At 58.4% G+C, this 16,750-nt stretch overlaps 1 protein-coding gene across 3 annotated transcripts in view; it reads right to left on the bottom strand.

Annotated features, from left to right (window-relative positions):
* Window positions 1-2,963: 2,963 nt before the first annotated feature.
* Window positions 2,964-16,750, bottom strand: part of ARHGAP39 (Rho GTPase activating protein 39) — an 82,179-nt gene continuing 68,392 nt past the window's right edge. Inside the window, exons 3-11 of one of the 3 annotated variants that reach the window (XM_084508526.1) lie at window positions 15,757-15,837; window positions 9,443-10,847; window positions 7,862-8,423; window positions 6,207-6,299; window positions 4,507-4,580; window positions 3,769-3,968; window positions 3,565-3,656; window positions 3,311-3,480; window positions 2,964-3,172 (exon numbers count right to left, since the gene is read on the bottom strand). In XM_084508526.1, coding sequence (XP_084364652.1) covers window positions 2,978-3,172; window positions 3,311-3,480; window positions 3,565-3,656; window positions 3,769-3,968; window positions 4,507-4,580; window positions 6,207-6,299; window positions 7,862-8,423; window positions 9,443-10,847; window positions 15,757-15,837 — 2,872 coding nt within the window. In that variant the 3' untranslated portion in view covers window positions 2,964-2,977. The remainder of the gene's footprint in view (window positions 3,173-3,310; window positions 3,481-3,564; window positions 3,657-3,768; window positions 3,969-4,506; window positions 4,581-6,206; window positions 6,300-7,861; window positions 8,424-9,442; window positions 10,848-15,756; window positions 15,838-16,750) is intronic. The other 2 variants (XM_084508528.1, XM_084508527.1) reach the window with 2 other exon arrangements.

Genomic DNA, 16,750 nt, shown 5'->3' with positions numbered 1-16,750 from the left:
AAAGGGAAAAAAGGGGGAAAAAAGGGAAAAAAGGGGAAAAAAAGGGGAAAAAAGGGGGGAAAAAAGGGGAAAAAAAAAAGAAAGAGAAAATCAAGATATAAAATCCAGGGGGGAAAAAACTCAACAAATAAAATAAGTAAAATAAAATAAAATAAAATAAGTAAAATAAAATAAAATAAAATAAGTAAAATAAAATAAACGGAAATAAAATAAAATTAAAGAGTTTACAACAACGAGACCGAAATCCGGGTGCCCGAACCCGGGGGACCGCGGCCGCTTACAAAAAATCTCTGTACAACTTCTGTCCGAGCCGGGGAGGGAGGGGGGGTCCCCGCCACCGACCCCCCCCCCCCCCCGCTGTGTCCCCCCAGTTGGGGACAACGCGGTGGCCCCCGGGGCGAGGAGGAGGAGGAGGGGGAGGGCGGGCGGCGGCGATAAAATAGCATCTGCAATTAAAACTATCTCGTTAGCAAACGTTTCTATGTAATATCTCTCTTTATAGCTCTATACACTCTGACTGGCCTGGGGGCCCCCCCGAAATATGTGTTGTGTCCCCCCCCCCCAAAAAAAAAAGGTGGTCGCCGGATGGAGCAGAAGGCACTTGCTCGCTGGCGACGCCGTTGTGGCCCTGGGGGGGGGGGACACGCGTTGGGGGGTCCTTGGGGACAGGCGGTGGTGGCCTTGAGGGGGGGGAACTGGGAGGAGGTGGTGGGCACTGGGGGGGGGGTTTGGTGGGACCAGGAGGAGCTGATGGGTGTTGAGATGGGTCCAGAAGGACCAGGAGGTGGGGGGGGTCCAAGATGGGTCCGTAAGGACCAGGAGGAGTTGATGGGTGCCAAGATGGTTCCAGAAGGTTCCAGAAGGAGGTTGTGGGTGCCAAGATGGTTCCAGAAGGTTCCAGAAGGACCAGGAGGAGGTTGTGGGTGCCAAGATGGTTCCAGAAGGACCAGGAGGAGATCATGGGTGCCAAGATGCTTCCAGAAGGTTCCAGAAGGACCAGGGGGAGCTGATGGGTGCTGAGATGGGCCTGGAAGGACCAGGAGGAGGTTGTGGGTGCCAAGATGGTTCCAGAAGGACCAGGAGGAGATCCCCACATCGAGTCCAACTCCTGGCTCCACGCAGAAGCACCCAAAAACCAGACCATGGCCAAACGCTCCTTGACCTCCTTCAGGCTTGGTGCCATGACCACGTCCCCGGGGCACCTGTCCCAGTGCCCCATCACCTCTGGGTGCAGAACCTGTCCCTAACCCCCAGCCTGACCCTCCCCTGTCCCAGCTCCATGCTGTCCCTTCGGGTCCTGTCGCTGTCCCCAGAGAGCAGAGCCTCTCGTGAGGGAGCTGCAGGCCGCCATGAGGCCTCCCCTCAGCCTGCTCTGGGTTCAACAAACCAAGGGACCTCATGGTTCCTCACACCTCTTCCCCTTGGGACCAGGAGGAGATGATGGGTCAGGCAGGGCCAAAAAGATGTCTGGGGCCAAGATGGGTCCTCTGGGGCCGAGTGTAGGTGATGGGTACAGGGATGGATCCAGCAGGGCCAAGGGGACGTGGTTGGGTGCTGAGAAGGGTCCTTTGGGACCAGGCGGTGCTGAAGGGTGGTGAGATGGGGTCTTCAGGGCTGGGTGGTGGTGAGATGGATCCCTTGGGACCTGGTAGTGGTGAGATGGGTCCCTTAGGACCTGGTGGTAGTGAGATGGGTCCTTCAGAGCCTGGTGGTGGTAAGATGGGTCCCTCAGGACCTAGTGGTGGTGATGTATGGTGAGATGGGTCCTTCAGAGCCTCGTGGTGGTGACATGGGTCCTTCAAGACCTGGTGATGATGAGATGGGTCCCTTGGGAGCTGGTAGTGGTGAGATGGGTCCCTCGGGACCTGGTGGTGATGAGATGGGTCCTTCAAAGCCCGGTGATGGTGAGATGGATCCTTCAAGACCTGGTGGCACTAACGTATGGTGAGATGGGTCCTTCAGAGCCTGGTTGTGATGAGATGAGTCCTTCAGAGCCTGGTGGTGGTAAGATGGGTCCCACAGGACCTAGTGGTGGTGATGGGTGGTGAGATGGGTCCTTCAGGGCCTGGTGGTGGTGAGATGGTTCCTTCAAGACCTGGTGGCACTGATGTATGGTGAGATGGGTCCCTCAGGACTTGGTGATGATGAGATGGGTCCCTTGGGACCCGGTGGTGGTGAGATGGGTCCTTCAGAGCCTGGTGGTGATGAGATGGGTCCCTCAGGACCTAGTGGTGGTGATGTACGGTGAGATGGGTCCTTCAAGACCTGGTGGCACTCATTTATGGTGAGATGGGTCCTTCAGAGCCTGGTAGTGATGAGATGGGTCCTTCAGAGCCTGGTAGTGGTGAGATCGGTCCTTCAGGACCTGGTGGTACGGAGATGGGTCCCTCAGGACCTGGTGGTGCTGATGGGTTGTGCTCCCCAGCGCTGCTCCGAGGGACGGGCACCAGGACGGGACAAGACCAGCCTGCCCAGCTCCCCCAGCACCCCCGGGTGGGCAACGGCAGGGGGCTGAGCCACCCGGGGGCCCCCAGCACCCGCAGGGACGTGGCACGTGTCCATGGGACGTTTGTTCCTCCTGTCCCCAAAGTGCCACCTAGATATCTGCGTCGTGTCTCCCGCCCCACTCTGCTGTCACCTGGTCCACAGCGGTGGCCGTGCCAGACCCCACGGACACAGGTTATTGCTGAACCAGGACCCGCTCGTCCCCAACGCCGTCCCCCGGTCCCCACTGCCACCTGCACCCACGCCCACGGCCACCCACACCACCCGCGACAGCCACGCCACCCTGGGGCGCTCCTGGGTGGGCGCTGCGAGTCCAGGACCCCCCAAATTGTCCAGCGGGGAGGTGGGCAGTGAGTGAGGTGGCCGGAGCATCGGGAGCGAGCAGGGGACCCGGCTCGTGCTCCTCGGCCACGTCGCGTCGGGGTGGACGGGGTGGCGGTGGGATCGGGTGGTGGCTTCGCCCCGCGTGCTGCTATAGGACGCCCTCCATGAAGCTGGTGTCGAGGTGCTGGATGAGCACCCGGATGAAGGACATCTCCTTGCGGGTGTTCTCGAAGATGATCCGCGGGTCGTCCGACTGGCAGCGCAGGCAGTTGGGGGCCATCACCATGGCCAGGTTATTGACGTCCATCTTGGTGACGGCCACGTTGGCCGGCTGCACGAACACCTGGGGAAGAGGAGCACGGGGGTGAGCTCCTTGGATGAGATGGGAGTGAAGAACCAAGGGGGGAGCCCAAAACCACATGCCAGCACCCCAAAACCATCAGCGGGGCCCGTGGGAGTGGTGGGACCCCGTCCTTCTTACCTGTAGGAAGCGGATGAGGTAGCACAGCACCATTTTGTTGATCCTGGGCAGAGAGTGGACGACAGCGATGGCTGCCTCGGGGTTCTCGTAGTGGGTGATGCACTGCTCGTAGAACTCGTGGGGGATCAGCGGCTCCTCCAGCTCCCGGTACCACAGCTTCAGCAGGGACGCTGCGGGACGAGGGCAGCCGTGAGACACGGGGCTGCAGCTCTGCCCCCACCCCACGTCCCCCCACGCGCCCACCCGGCCCCTACCGGGAACGTGGGGGTCCTCCAAGCCCGTGGGGATCTTCCACTGGTCCACCTGCAGCTTGAGCGCGTTGACCTCATCGATGTCCCCGGGGACCCTGTGTGGGTTGGAGCAAGGAGAAGCTTGGGGGCTGCTCCTCACCCCCGAGGGAGGAGAAGGGCACCCATGGGGTGGTGACGACCCCCACCGCGCGCGACACGGGGCCGTACCTGAAGATGCCCTCGGTCTGGTCCCCGTTGAGCGTCAGCACCTCCTCGGAGAGGCGCGTTTGCACCCAGGGCAGCTGCCGGTCGGGGTAGCGCTCCTTCTGCATGGCGATGATGTCCTGCAGGGAGCTCCCGAACATGGAGGGGTTGAAGACGGCGTTCTTGGCGTGGCGGATCTCCTCGATGTTCGGCTTCTTCAGGCCCTGCGGGAGACAGAGCAGCCGCCCTGTGGTCGTTGTCCCCGCACGTGGGGCTTGGCCGGGGGACGCGAGATGGGAACAGGGGGTCCTGCGCTGTGCCAGTCCCACCGCGTGGACCTTTGAGTCTGATTTGGGAGGAACCTGCAGACCTTGAACCCTGAGCGTGGTGGGATGCTGAAGGGATGGACGCAGCAGATAACCGCATGACACGATGCAGCGAGGATGTGTGCACGGTGGGATGCAGAAGAGCAGGAACACCACCTCCTCCAGCCCTCCCAGCGCGGGGACCCCCCAAAAGCTGGATCTGGCCCCGTGCCTCCCCTCTAGGCAGTGCCGAGGACCGAAGGAGCCACTTTGCTCCTGAAACCACTCTGCTCTGAGCCCTGGATCGTGGCCGTGCTCACTTCACGGTGACGTGCCCATCCCACACCTTCCCCCCATGGATTTTTGGGGACCCGTGGCACCGTCCTGCCCTGTCTCTGGTGCCGCTTGCCCCTGTCCCCACCGCGGGCAGGAACACGTCCGCGGGGCCTGGAGGTACCTTCTTGGCTCCGGTCAGGGCTGCCTTCTGCAGCTTGTTGTAGCAGTACTTGGCATAGGTGCTGATGGCCACCCCTGCAAGAGAGAGCAGAGCGCCGTCACGAGGACGTCGGGGAGCCACCGGGGGCCACCGCTGTGGCATCACCGGGGGTGGTGGCTCCATCTCTGTCCCCATCACCTGGGGAGGGTCCTTTCAAGGTGGACACGGAGCAGTGGGAGGGGACGGCCCCGCTCTGGGGACATCCTGGCAGCTCCGTGTCCAGGACAGAAGCTTTGGTTTCGTCGTGGCCCCGAAGAGCAGGATCTGACCAGCCCCCACCACCACCACTGACCCTGCTTGAGCATGGCTTCGGGTCCAGATGCACGCGGGGATGCACGCGTGGCCCCAAACTTTTCCCTGATCCAAGAGCAAAACAAACTGGATCCTTCTAAACCAACCCCTGGGGATTTAATTGGGTATCCACATGGATGAGGACGGGGGAAGCAATGTGCTGCCTCCTTCTGCTTCCTCCTCTGGGCAAAATCCCTTTTTAAAAAATATTTTGAATTTATTTTTTTTATTCTTATTTTATATATTTGTTACTTTATCTATTTTTTATTTTTATATTTGTGCAAAGCAGAGAACAAAGTCATCCTTCAGAAGATCCTGTGGTCAGCTCCTCGTTGGCATTGCTACCCCTCCACCATCCTGACACCCCCAAAAATGTCGTGATTAAACCCAACCTGAGGTCACCGTTTGCCTCCATCCCTGATGCCACTGCCAAAGGCAGCCATGGGTTTCTCTGGGGTTTTCTTGAGCCCCCCAAGTGTGGGGACCAGGGGGTCCCCCTGTCCTGACACCAGCTATGATGGCACTGAGATGTGGTGATGCCGGCACAAGCCATCGCATGGTGACACCTATGCCCACTGGGGACTTGATGACCAAGGTCATCAAGTCCAACCATCAATGAAGATCACCAATTGATCATCAAGTCCAACCATCAACTGAGATCATCAATTGGTTATCAAGACCAACCATCAGTGAAGATCATCAGCTGATCATCAAGTCCTACCGTCAACGAAGATAACCAATTGACCAAGTCCAACTGTCAATGAAGATCACCAACTGATCAAGTCCAATTGTCAATGAAGATCACAAATCGATCTTCAAGTCCAAACATCAACTGAGATCATCAATTGGTCATCAAGTCCAAACATCGGTGAAGATCACCAACTGATCATCAAATCCTACCATCAATGAAGATCACAAATCGATCTTCAAGTCCACCCATCAACTGAGATCATCAATTGATCATCAAGTCCAACCATCAGTGAAGATCACCAATTGATCATCATGTCCAACTGTCAATGAAGATAACCAATTGATCAAGTCCAACTGTCAATGAAGATCATCAATCGGTCATGAAGTCCAACCACCAATGAAGATCATCAGTTGATGATCAAGTCCAACCGTCAACGCAGATCATCAGTTGACCATCAAGTCCAACCATCAAAGAGCAGACTCGGGACTCCCGGCCACTCGGGGGGGTCCCCGAGCCCCTTCCTCCCCGCTCCCCGTGCAGCGCAGCCCCTCCAAGCACCTACGCAGCGAGCAGAGCCCAGGGGGAGCTGGGGAGTGGGGGGGTGAAAGCCGAAAAGCAGCAGCTTTGCTACGAGGGCCGAGAGAGGGGGGCCCCAAGCGAGCGGTGACACGACCCCTACCATCATGCTCTTCGATATAGGGCTTGGGTTTCTTTCTCAATTTGGATTTCTTCTTACTGTTCCTTTCCAGGACCTCTTTAATGTGCTGTGTCACTGGGAAACAAACAAAGCGATGAAGACAACAGAATGGAACAAAAGAAAATAAAACGAAATGAAATATAAAACGGAATGAAATATAAAATGGAATGAAAAATAAAACGGAATGAAATATAAAAAAGTAAAATTAAAAAAATAGAAAAAAGCAAATAAAAATAAATGCAATAAGTCAAAATAAAAAATATAAAATATCGAATGTAAAAACAAAATAATATGAAAAATGATTAAAACCAAACAAGAATAAATAAAAATCAAACAAAATGAAATGAAATAAAAATATAAAAATATAATATAAAAATAAATATAAAAATAAATATAAAAATAAATATAAAAATAAATATAAAAATAAATATAAAAATAAATATAAAAATAAATATAAAAATAAATATAAAAATAAATATAAAAACATAAATACAAAACGTGGAGGAAAATTGAAAATTAAAAAAATATGAAATAAAACCTAAAAAAAAAAAAACAAAAAAGGAAACAAAATAACAATGAAATAACACAAAGTGAATAAAAATGGAACAAAACAACAAAATGGCTGGACGGGCAGGGGCCTTTCAAACCTGCCCACTCCCACGGGCTCCGGTGAGCGCCCCGGTGGGCCGAGGGCGCGTTCGGTAGTGCCGTGGCTGAGCGGGGCGGCGTGAGGCCGACGCGTGGTGCGGGCACGGGCAGCGTCTCCGCTGGGTGGCACAGCAAAGCCAGCGCATGGCGCGGGGCGAAGTGAGCTTGGTGCCTCTGCTGCGGGTGCTGGTGGTGGCCGCGGGCCCCTCGCCGTGCCCCAACGGGGGATTTTGTCCCCATGTAGAGCCCCAAGGGGCTCGTCGTGGAGATGGATGTGGTGGATGTCATCTGTCTGCCTTTTTTTCAGTTCAGGTTTTTATAGAGAGGGTGTTAAGTATGGGTTCGATGACCAGGCAGTGAGGTGGATCGAAAATGGGGTGAGTGCTGAGCCCCAGTAGAATCAAGCCCTGGGTATATATTGGAGAGCACTGGGCACACTGGGGAGAGCCCAGCGCGGGGCCCATGAGGGGTGGCAGGGCCTGGAGCCCCACTTCCACGAGGAGAGACCCCGAGAGCTGGGGCTGCTCGGCCTGGAGAGGAGGAGGCTCCGGGGGAGCTCCCCCATGTCCCTGCTTACAAGGAGATGGACTTGCTGCATCTTCAGGATGCGTCCATCCCAGAACCCATGGAGCTCTGAATCACGGAGAGGGAACGTGAAACCAGAGCATGGGGGCCACACAAATTGACGGGACCCCCCCTGGCTCATCCCCACCCAGCACCTCGGGGGCGGCCGAGCCCGCGCCGTGAGCGGAGGTGTCCAAGCTCGCTTCGTGCCGGGCCTCGTGCTGGGTTGCTGTGCGCCCAGAGGAGAGGGTTGGTGCTAAAGCCAGCCCCGCAACCACTGCACCTCCTGGCGTGCTATCGCCGAGTTTCTCACCCACGTTTCATCAAGGACACGACGTGCGTGAATGCGACGGGGAGAGGAAAAAAAAAAACAGACCCAAGGAATGGGGTGCGCCATCGGCCAACGGCACCGGTTTGCCTCTTACCTTTGGTGTCGTTCACCGGATCCATGTGCCTGTAAATATATCCTTCTAGATAGGAATGGAATTTGGGGGTGGGGGGGAAGAAGGCCAAACAAATGGCCATGAGCTCCCAGCCCCGGGCCAGGCTCTCGTATCGGAAGTTCTCGGTGGTCTGCCGGCACAGCTGGATGTAGAGCTCGTCTCGCAGGCCCTGCATGCTCCAGCCCTTGGTGGCGATCTCCAAGGCCACGTTGAGTTGGTCCGTCTTGGCCCGCCGGTCCCCCATGTACATCTGAATCAGTTTAAATATCTCGCACGCCTCCTTCTTGACGTTGCGGTCGTTGGTCATGATCATGGGCTTCTTGATGGACTCGCTGCTCCAGGCCAGCATGTTGGCGATGGACACCTTCCTGCGGAAGAGCCCCTGCGTGTGCTTGTTGAAGTGCTTGGAGGCCCAGTTCTCAATGTCCGTCTCCGAGGAGGGCTTCCGCAGGTTGAAGGTGGGGAAGACGCAGCTGGCGCTGGGCATCATGTTCCTGGTCTGCCTGCTGCTCTCGAACTGGGCGCAGGCGCCGAGGTCTTCTGACTGGGAGAGAACGGCCGGACAGGGTTATTAGCGGTGCGCCCCGACCCACCGTGGACGGCAGACGATGGTGGCCAGCCCCATATCCACAGAGCCACCTTCACACACGGTTTTCTGGTGTCCCCAAGCCCGGGAGGAGGCTGGTGGACACCAGCAGCAGGCTGGGGACAAGTGACTTTGGGAGCCAGACACGTCCTCGTGGACACCAGGAGCAAGTGGGACCCTAAAAGGCATCGGCAAAAAGGGTTTTCTTCCCTTGGATCCCACGTGCAGAAGGACGTGGGTGCCTGGGATTTAGCCTCGCACAGCACCCACCTGGTGAGGACCTGGTGCTGGTTTGGGTCCTCCTGCTACTGGTACCAGTGCTGACCCAGGATTTAGGGCACCAGCAACCTGCCCCAGCATCTCACCGCCCTCAGTGTGAACAATTTCTTCCCTATATACAATTGAATCCAATTAGCCCCGGCCTTAATTAGCACAGCTGGGGGGAAAGCCAGAGCCTGAGGGGCTGAGCACCAACAGCAGTTGGCCGTGACCCCCTGGCAGGTCCTGCTACGGGTCCTCCTGTTCTAATGTTCTAATTAAGAAGGGCAATTTACTTACTTATTTTTTTTTTTTACTTAAACTACCCTGGGTTCTGCCTCATCTCAGCTGCTACGGCCCCGAAGAAATCGCCGGCCAAACCCTGGTTTCTGGCACGGGAGCTGTTGGAGGAGAAGCAGCTCCTGAAGCCACAGCACGGCGCAGAGCTCGAGCTACCGGGGCTGTGGTGTCACCTGCGGGCATGTCCTGCTGGATCTGAGGTGGAATATGGGGTTTAAACCTGCTTTACAACGAAAATGAGCTTTATTTAACCGTCAGCGTGGTGGGGATGCCAGGCATGGTTGGCCTGCCAAGGCTGCAGCAGCACCCAAAGGACGGAGGGTCCGTGGGACGTGTGGGGAAACCCCCAAACCACCGGGGATGCCCCCAAAACACCAGGGACGCCCCCAAAACCACCAGGGACACCCCTGGGTCGTTACCTGAGATGGGTGCAGGTAGGGCTCGGGGGATGCCAGGTTGGTCTGCACGGAGACGCTCTTCTCCAGCAGGATCTGGGGGAAGCCCAGCTTCTCGAAGGTGTTCCTCTTCCAGTGCTTGTTGTCCTGCTGGGCCAGCGCCTCGTCCTCGCTGAAGGCTCGCACCACCGGGCCCGGCATGGGCAAGGGCAACGCGCCGTCGCTCTCGTAGCCCGAGCCGTCCTTTTGGGAATCCCAGCTGCTCCTCTGCTTCATGTGGTAGTGAGCCTGCTGAGCCTCCCACGCCAGGCGTGCCTGCGCCAGGAAGGGCTCGGGGAAGCCCCGCGCCGCCTCCGCCTCCGCCGCCTTGCTCTCCGTCCGGTTCATCTGCGAGCGCGCCGGCACGGCACGATCCTCGCCCGCCGCCGGCTGCTCGCCGAGGGCCTCCCGGTCCCCCGAGCCGTCCGTGGAGGAGGCGTTGGGCTCGTGGGGCAGCGAGGGCTTGCGGCTCTTCCTTTTCCTGGTGGAGGGCGAGTAGCCGGTGGAGGACATGGTGTCCTGCTGGCTGGACCACGACATAGAGTCCTCGCCCGGGGCCGCCTGGCCCGCCGGCTGCCCGGGGCAGAAATCGGGTCCTTCCATGCTGCTGTAGTCGCCCGATTTGACGTCCAGGCGCTGGTCGCGGAGCAGGCAGGGGCTGTGCTGCAGCGAGTAGGAGCCGCCGATGGGGTTGGGCGAGTACTTGTGGCGCAGCCCCGTCTTCATTTTGGGGCTGGAGCCCGACTGCTCGACGTAGACCAGCTGCCGGACGTACTCCTTGCCCGCGGGGCTGTACTCCAGGCTCATGAACCTGTCGGGACACTTCTGCTTGGTGAGCACCAGCTGCTGGTAGGGCGAGTTGGAGCCCTGCTTGGGCGACTGGAGGAAGGGGTGAGGCTTGCGGATGGGCGACTTCTGGGGCGAGCCGGCCTTGTAGCTGCCGCTGGCTTCGTACTGCATGTCCACGGGGGGCTCGTCGTAGATGGGCGCCTGGTACTCCATGGGGGGCTCCTCGTAGAGCGGCGGCTCGTAGGCGTAGCGGGGCGAGGAGGGCTGCGACTCGCTCGAGTGCTTGCGGTGCTGCGTCTGCAGCGGGGAGCAGAAGGAGTCGCCCCGGCCCAGCAGCGGCGAGCAGCTGCCCACGTGCTCAGCCCTCTTCAAGAAGGGCGAGGGCTTCCTCTCCGGGAAGAAGACGGAGTTGTCGGCCTCGGGGGTGAAGGTCTGCAGGTTGGGGGACTGCTGGCCCCCCGAGGGGCGGCGCGAGCGGGTGCCCGGCTGGCCGTCGGGCGCGTAGCCGTTGCCCTGGTGCATGAGGAAGCTGGGCTCGCGGTCGGTCACCTTGATCAGCATCCGCTCCTTGGTGCCGGCGTTCCATCGCAGGGAGGACGTCCTGCGGGGGGCAAACACAGCGGTCAGGGGGCGAGGAGGGTGCCTGTGGTGGTGGGGGGCAGCCCAAACATCTTGGACAGCCCAGGGCATGGCGCGCAGCTCCACGTCCCAGAGCCGTGCACACCACGGTTGGACGTCCCCTCCTCGCATCCCCATCCCACCTCCTCCACCCGGCCCCCTCCTTGGTTTCCTGGTGTCCCCCTCCTTCTCCTCCAGCCCCCTGCTTGGGCATTGTCCCCTCTGTCCCCACCCGGCCCCGTTCCCTTCCGTGCGCCCTCCCCGCCAACAAAAACCCCAGCCTCGCCCCCCTCCTGAAGTTTTCCACTGAAACTCTGAAAAAAAATGACATAGGGCACAGCACGAAGAAGCTCCGGGAAGGACCACGACACCCAAACTCAGGGTTTTTATAACGGGGAGCACCGAGTGCGTGAATGAACCCCTGCGCGTGCCACCGGCGTCCCCATGCTCTGAAACCACGGGGGGCACCTCCTGGCAGCACCAGAGCAGCTGGGGCAATTTTGGGGCGTTTATAGATGGGTGCCGTGCCCCGCTGGGCTCCTAGAGCAAGACCAGCACCCTGCACGCGATGCTCGTGCTGAAAACTTCTTGACTGCTTTCATCTGCACGGCGTTTCTGCAGCTTTTCAGCTGCAGCCTTCAAGCTGGATTGCAGCCAGCGCAGATGGGGGCCCGGTTGAGGGTCTCGGAGAGCCTGGTGCCAGCCGGGGCTTTCGGGAGCCCCCCCGTTACACCACATCAAGTTGGGAACGGGACGGAACCCTACTTGGTTCCTCACCCCCAGCATCACCACCGTGCGTCCTGGTGCCTTCGGGGTTGAAAGCTCTGCTAAAAAGGAAGCTCACGATGGAGAAACCTGCTTTTGGGGCAGACCTGACGTCTTTTTTTGGTCAGATCTGAGCCATCCCCAGCAGCACCAGAGGTGCCACCAAGGTGCAGGGACCATCCCCGGACAGGGACAGGTCCCCCGGGGTGCTCTGTGCAGAGGGGAGCCTCCAAAACTGCCCCCATACATCCAACCCGCCTCCATCCCACAGGCACCGCAACCAGAAAGTGAAAAGCCTCTCCCATTTCCCACATTTGCAGCCCCCACCCCTATTTCACCCCTATTTCAGCAGCAGCGGGTAGGAATAAAAACCCCACCGAGCAGACCGCGGCGCGGCGCCTCACGTCCCCCAGCCGAGGCAGAGCTGTAAATCAGAGCAGGAACAGCAAGCAACAACCCCAGAGCTCCACCGTGCCATCCGGGGTTATTGCTGAGCACTAGAAAGCATCACCACGGGCTAAATTTAATTTTCTGCCTGTAAAAGGAATGCTCGGAAAAGGGCTTTTTGCTTTTTTTTTTTTTTTTTTTTGCGGCTAAATCGCTGCAGCCGCCGTGCCCACGAGCGGCTCGGTGACGGCGATAAGTGGAAATGATCCTGATGGCGAGGAGAGGCCAGCATGGGGCCAAGCCCGGCTCCTCGCAGGGTTTTGCTAGAAAAAGTGCCTTTTTTTGGTGCTCGCAGGCATGGCTCGGCTCCATGAATCGTGCCCAAACCGATGCCCGCAGCCGGGGCCACCCGTCGGCTCCGCGAGTGTTTCTGCTCGTCCTGGTTCCCCTTCGCTCCTCTCCCCTGGAATTATGGCACCAGCACGGCTGCGCTTACAACCCCGTGCGCAACCCCATTGCGAAATGCCCCCCCAAATCCTCTAAATTCTACCAGAAAAACCAATTTATGTGAAATCAGTGGGCAGCGACGTTAAAATCAGCGCCGCGCCAGGGAACACCAGCACGGACCGCAGCGGGGCTGCTGTAGCAGCACCACCGACCTTCCCCATCTTCCCTATCCTCCCCTGCAGCCACTGGCACCGGTGGCGTTGCCCCAAATGCTGCCAGCAGCACCGGGCGTTGCACCAAAACTGCTGCCATTTCTGTCCTGCAACACCCAAAAGCAAGACCGACCCCGACACGCGCATCTCTTCACGCTGCCTCTGCTCGTGCTGGTGTTACTCAGCCTGTGCCAGTAATTTCGCTCTAGAATTAAATGCCTTTTCACCTCTCGGAGGGAAAAAAAAGCCCTTAAGTTGCACTAATTCACATAAATCAGCTTCCCACGTGGTTCGTGCGCGGCGGTGCTCACACCCAGAGGAGGGTGAACCCAGGCAGAACCGTCCTCGCCGTCCCCGCACGGGGTCGTTCCCTTTGGAGATCTTTCCAATGCGACCCCCCAAGACTTCGTTGCTCCTTATCTGCCGTGCCCAAGGACGTGCAGACACAAGAGCTACACTTACAAATACCCCGGAGCTCAGATCCTGATGGAGATCTCACATCCCCGCTCGCTGCCGACGGCGTTTGGAAGGGCGGCGACTCGGCTCCCTGCACCGGGCGCGGGCATTTCGGCAGGGCTGCCATCCCAGGGTGCTTCAGACCCGGTGAGGCCAGCACCCACCGTCCGGCGAGGGGCTGCATCAGTGCATTTTGCCCCAAAATGCGAGAGCACCGGGCTCCTCTGCAAACCTCGGGGGAGCGCAAACGGAGTTTCGCCTCCTCTGCCGTGCGTTTCCGAGCCCCCCGGCCTCTCCGCGTCCTCCTCCTCCTCCTCCTCCTCGCCTCCCCTGCTGTGCACATGGCTTTCGCTCTCGCCTCGGCGCTCAGCTTTGCCTGGCACGGCGTGGTGCATCCCTGCGACGGGGAAGAAGCAGCAGGAACGGCGCCGGAGGGGTGTCAGCAGCGGTCGGGGGCCGGGGACAGGCGGGGACGGGGCTCATCTCGCTGCCCGCGCTCGGGTTTGGCCCAGCCTCCAGCCCATCTGCCGACTGCAGGGCTCGCTCCAAGGGTGCCCGAGGTCTCCCGGGGCTTCGTTCCCTGCCTAAAATACTGCTGCAGCTTCGAGGCCTGCGAGCAAAGCAAGCACGAAGCTCCCTGCCAAAAAAAAAAAACCACAAAACTCCGAAGAACCGCCGGAGTTAAATGAAAAGAAGGGAGATTTTTGCCTTGGGGTGAACGCGCCGCCCTGCCAAGCCTTCCCCTGAATGAAAGGAGCAGGCTGCGACATTCGGGGCACTTTTTTGGTGCGTTTTTGGACGGCGCTTTTGCCTTCGGGGCTGCAGAACCCGAATTTCTCCGTGCAACATTTCCCCCGCCCGCCGCTTCCCGTCTCCCGTGGCGTCCGCTCCAATTAGCGGCAGCGGGAGCCAAGCCAGGAGGAGGAGATAACGAGCCCTCCGTCCCTCACCCCCCTTCAACACCACGGAGTTTTCCCTCGCAGGAACCCCTCCAAAAATCCCCCAATTTCTGGAGAACGAGCAGCAGCTCACTGGACAGGTGGACGGGTCCGCAGCCCTTCCACCCCTCACCTGCACCGGGGACCAGAAATCCGGGGGAAAAAGGATTTTTGTGGGCTCTGGGTTTTGAAGGAAACGCTGAAACGGGCTCGTGTGGCTGCTCCTGGCTCTTCCGTGAGAGGGGAGGTGGAGGAGCCTTCGTCGTGATGAAGAGGAGCTGGCAGCAGAAGGCAGGGAGTGGCGGTGACATTTCCTAGAGGCGCAGCGCCGCGGGGAGCCGTGCTCGGGGTCCCGGTGAGCTGGCAACGCGTTCCCGCAGCCAGCCGGGGATTTCAGCTCCTGCTCCCACCCGAGCGGATCCGCGCACCCCAGGGTGCTGAGCCCCGACGCCGATTTTGGAGCCCGCAGGAGGGGCTCGGGCCAGGAGCCCCCCTCCCCAAGGCTGCGCCAGCCCCGCTCCCACCTCCCCGCAGTCCGCAGGCAGGGGGCACTTGAGACCGGCTCCTCCAGAAGGAAGCCCACTCTCAGCTAATTAACCAAAGCTGCTAATTAGCTTCCTGGCTGCAGCTGGGGGGGGTGGCGAGGGCTGTCTGTGGGATTTTTCCAGGCTGAGGTCGGGGAGATGGAGGCGTCCCCTGCAGCGAGGCGGGCGCGGGTACAAACAGGGCCGCGCGCACTGATTGGGGTGAAATTTCTTTTTTTAATCGATGGGGAGAGGGCGGGGGCAGCAGGAGAGGGGGTGGCACTCGCAGTGGGGGTGCTGTCCCCAGGAAAAGGCATCGGGTCCTGTCCCTGGCTGTGGCATCGATCCAGCACCACAGCCCCATCCTGCTCCGTGTCCCGATCACCTCTCCGTGTCCCCATCACCTCTCCATGTCCCCATCATTGCTCCGTGTCCCCGTCACCACACTATTGCTCCACGTTCCCATCACCATTCCATGTCCCTGCCACCTCTCCACGTCCCCACGAGCACTCCGTGTCCCCCCCACCAGCCTAAATCCAGGGAAGCCCTGGGGCAGTTTCCTCAGCCCGGCGATCACCTGAAATCCCGATCCGAGCAGAATGCTGATGCCCATCTGACAAGCAAGAAATAGGTGAAATGTGTGCCCACAGCCATGTAGAAATCCCAGAAAGGAGCCTAAATGTGGTTGCAGTGCCGAGAGGCATCCGAGACATCGCCTGCTGCGCTGGGATGCGCTGGGATGGACCAGGAGGGTCCCGCCTGCACCCCCAACCCCATATCAGACCCCACGACTTCTCTTGTGCCTGCCTGAAATGCCTTCCTCGTCCACGAGAATGAAAATAAATTATTAAAACGCCGTTTTATGAAATTTTGAAGCAGCCAGGCCGTGGTCCAGTGCTCAGAGAGCAGCGCAGACGGCACCGAGCTGCAGAAAGGGCACGCGGCGCCCCTGCTCCAAAAAAACCACCAAAATAAATCCAAAATGAATCCCTTATTAAGGGCGGTCATAAAGCAAAAACCACAGCAGGTGGAGGGAAGGAGACGGGGAGGACAACCAGAAGATATTTGCAGCCTCTTCCCCACAGGCTGCCCATGCCCCATGCCGCGCTGCGGAGGCCACGTTTCGGACCCGAACCCCGGTACAGGAGGGAAATTTCGGCTACCTGTAGTGGAGGAGTTGACCTTCCGCATTGTAATCCCGATAAATGTCATATTCTTTCTCAAACACTCCGGAGGGCGGCGAACTGCAATACAGTAATGGTGAACAAGGGGTTACAACAGCGACTGCCGACGCGCACGTGCCCTTATTAACGTCCCATCGCCTTTAGGATCAACGAAGATTTAGGATCCATGAAGCCCATCCACAGAGATGGGCACCCCGTCAGGCTGGGCTTTGTGCCTATCTCCTGACATCAAGTTTTGAGTCATTAATTGGGTGTTTAACAGATGATGGAAGAGAATAAAGTAGAGTAGAGTAGAGTAGAGTAGAGTAGAGTAGAGTAGAGTAGAGTAGAGTGGAGTGGAGTGGAGTGGAGTAGAGTGGAGTAGAGTGGAGTAGAGTGGAGTAGAGTGGAGTAGAGTGGAGTAGAGTAGAGTAGAGTAGAGTAGAGTAGAGTAGAGTAGAGTAGAGTAGAGTAGAGTAGAGTAGAGTAGAATGGGGATGGGGATGGGATGGGATGGGATGGGGATGGGTTGGGATGGGATGGGGATGGGGATGGGATGGGGATGGGATGGGATGGGTTGGGATGGGATGGGATGGGATTTATAACAACAGCCCCACGCAGAGAGCAGGGGTTATGGATATTCACCAACATCGCTCCCACTCCTCCCGCTAATAGCCCTGCCGCTCCGTTGGCCAAAGCCAACACAGGTGGAAGGGGCGAGTGCCAAAAAAAGCCTTTTTTGGGGCACATCCTCATTTACCACATCGCAGTTGGTTGTACCATGAGCACGCCGTGCCCCTCCCGCACTCGTTAGCCACGTTATTAATCTCTGCCGAAGGGCAACGCGGTCTGATACTGCTCCTACTTACGGCTGGTATTTGCTCGGGGAGCACAGGAAAGGTCTTTTTTTGCCTTTATCTCCGCTGAGGGCCGTGCAAATCGTCAGGCTCGTTTGCAAAACAGGCGGCGCCGCGCGAATTATTAGACATTTGAT

Source organism: Aythya ferina, assembly GCF_964211825.1.
Source record: "Aythya ferina genome assembly, chromosome: 2".
NCBI classification, from domain to species: Eukaryota; Metazoa; Chordata; class Aves; order Anseriformes; family Anatidae; genus Aythya; species Aythya ferina.
This window is presented reverse-complemented; position numbering and strand designations above follow the sequence as displayed.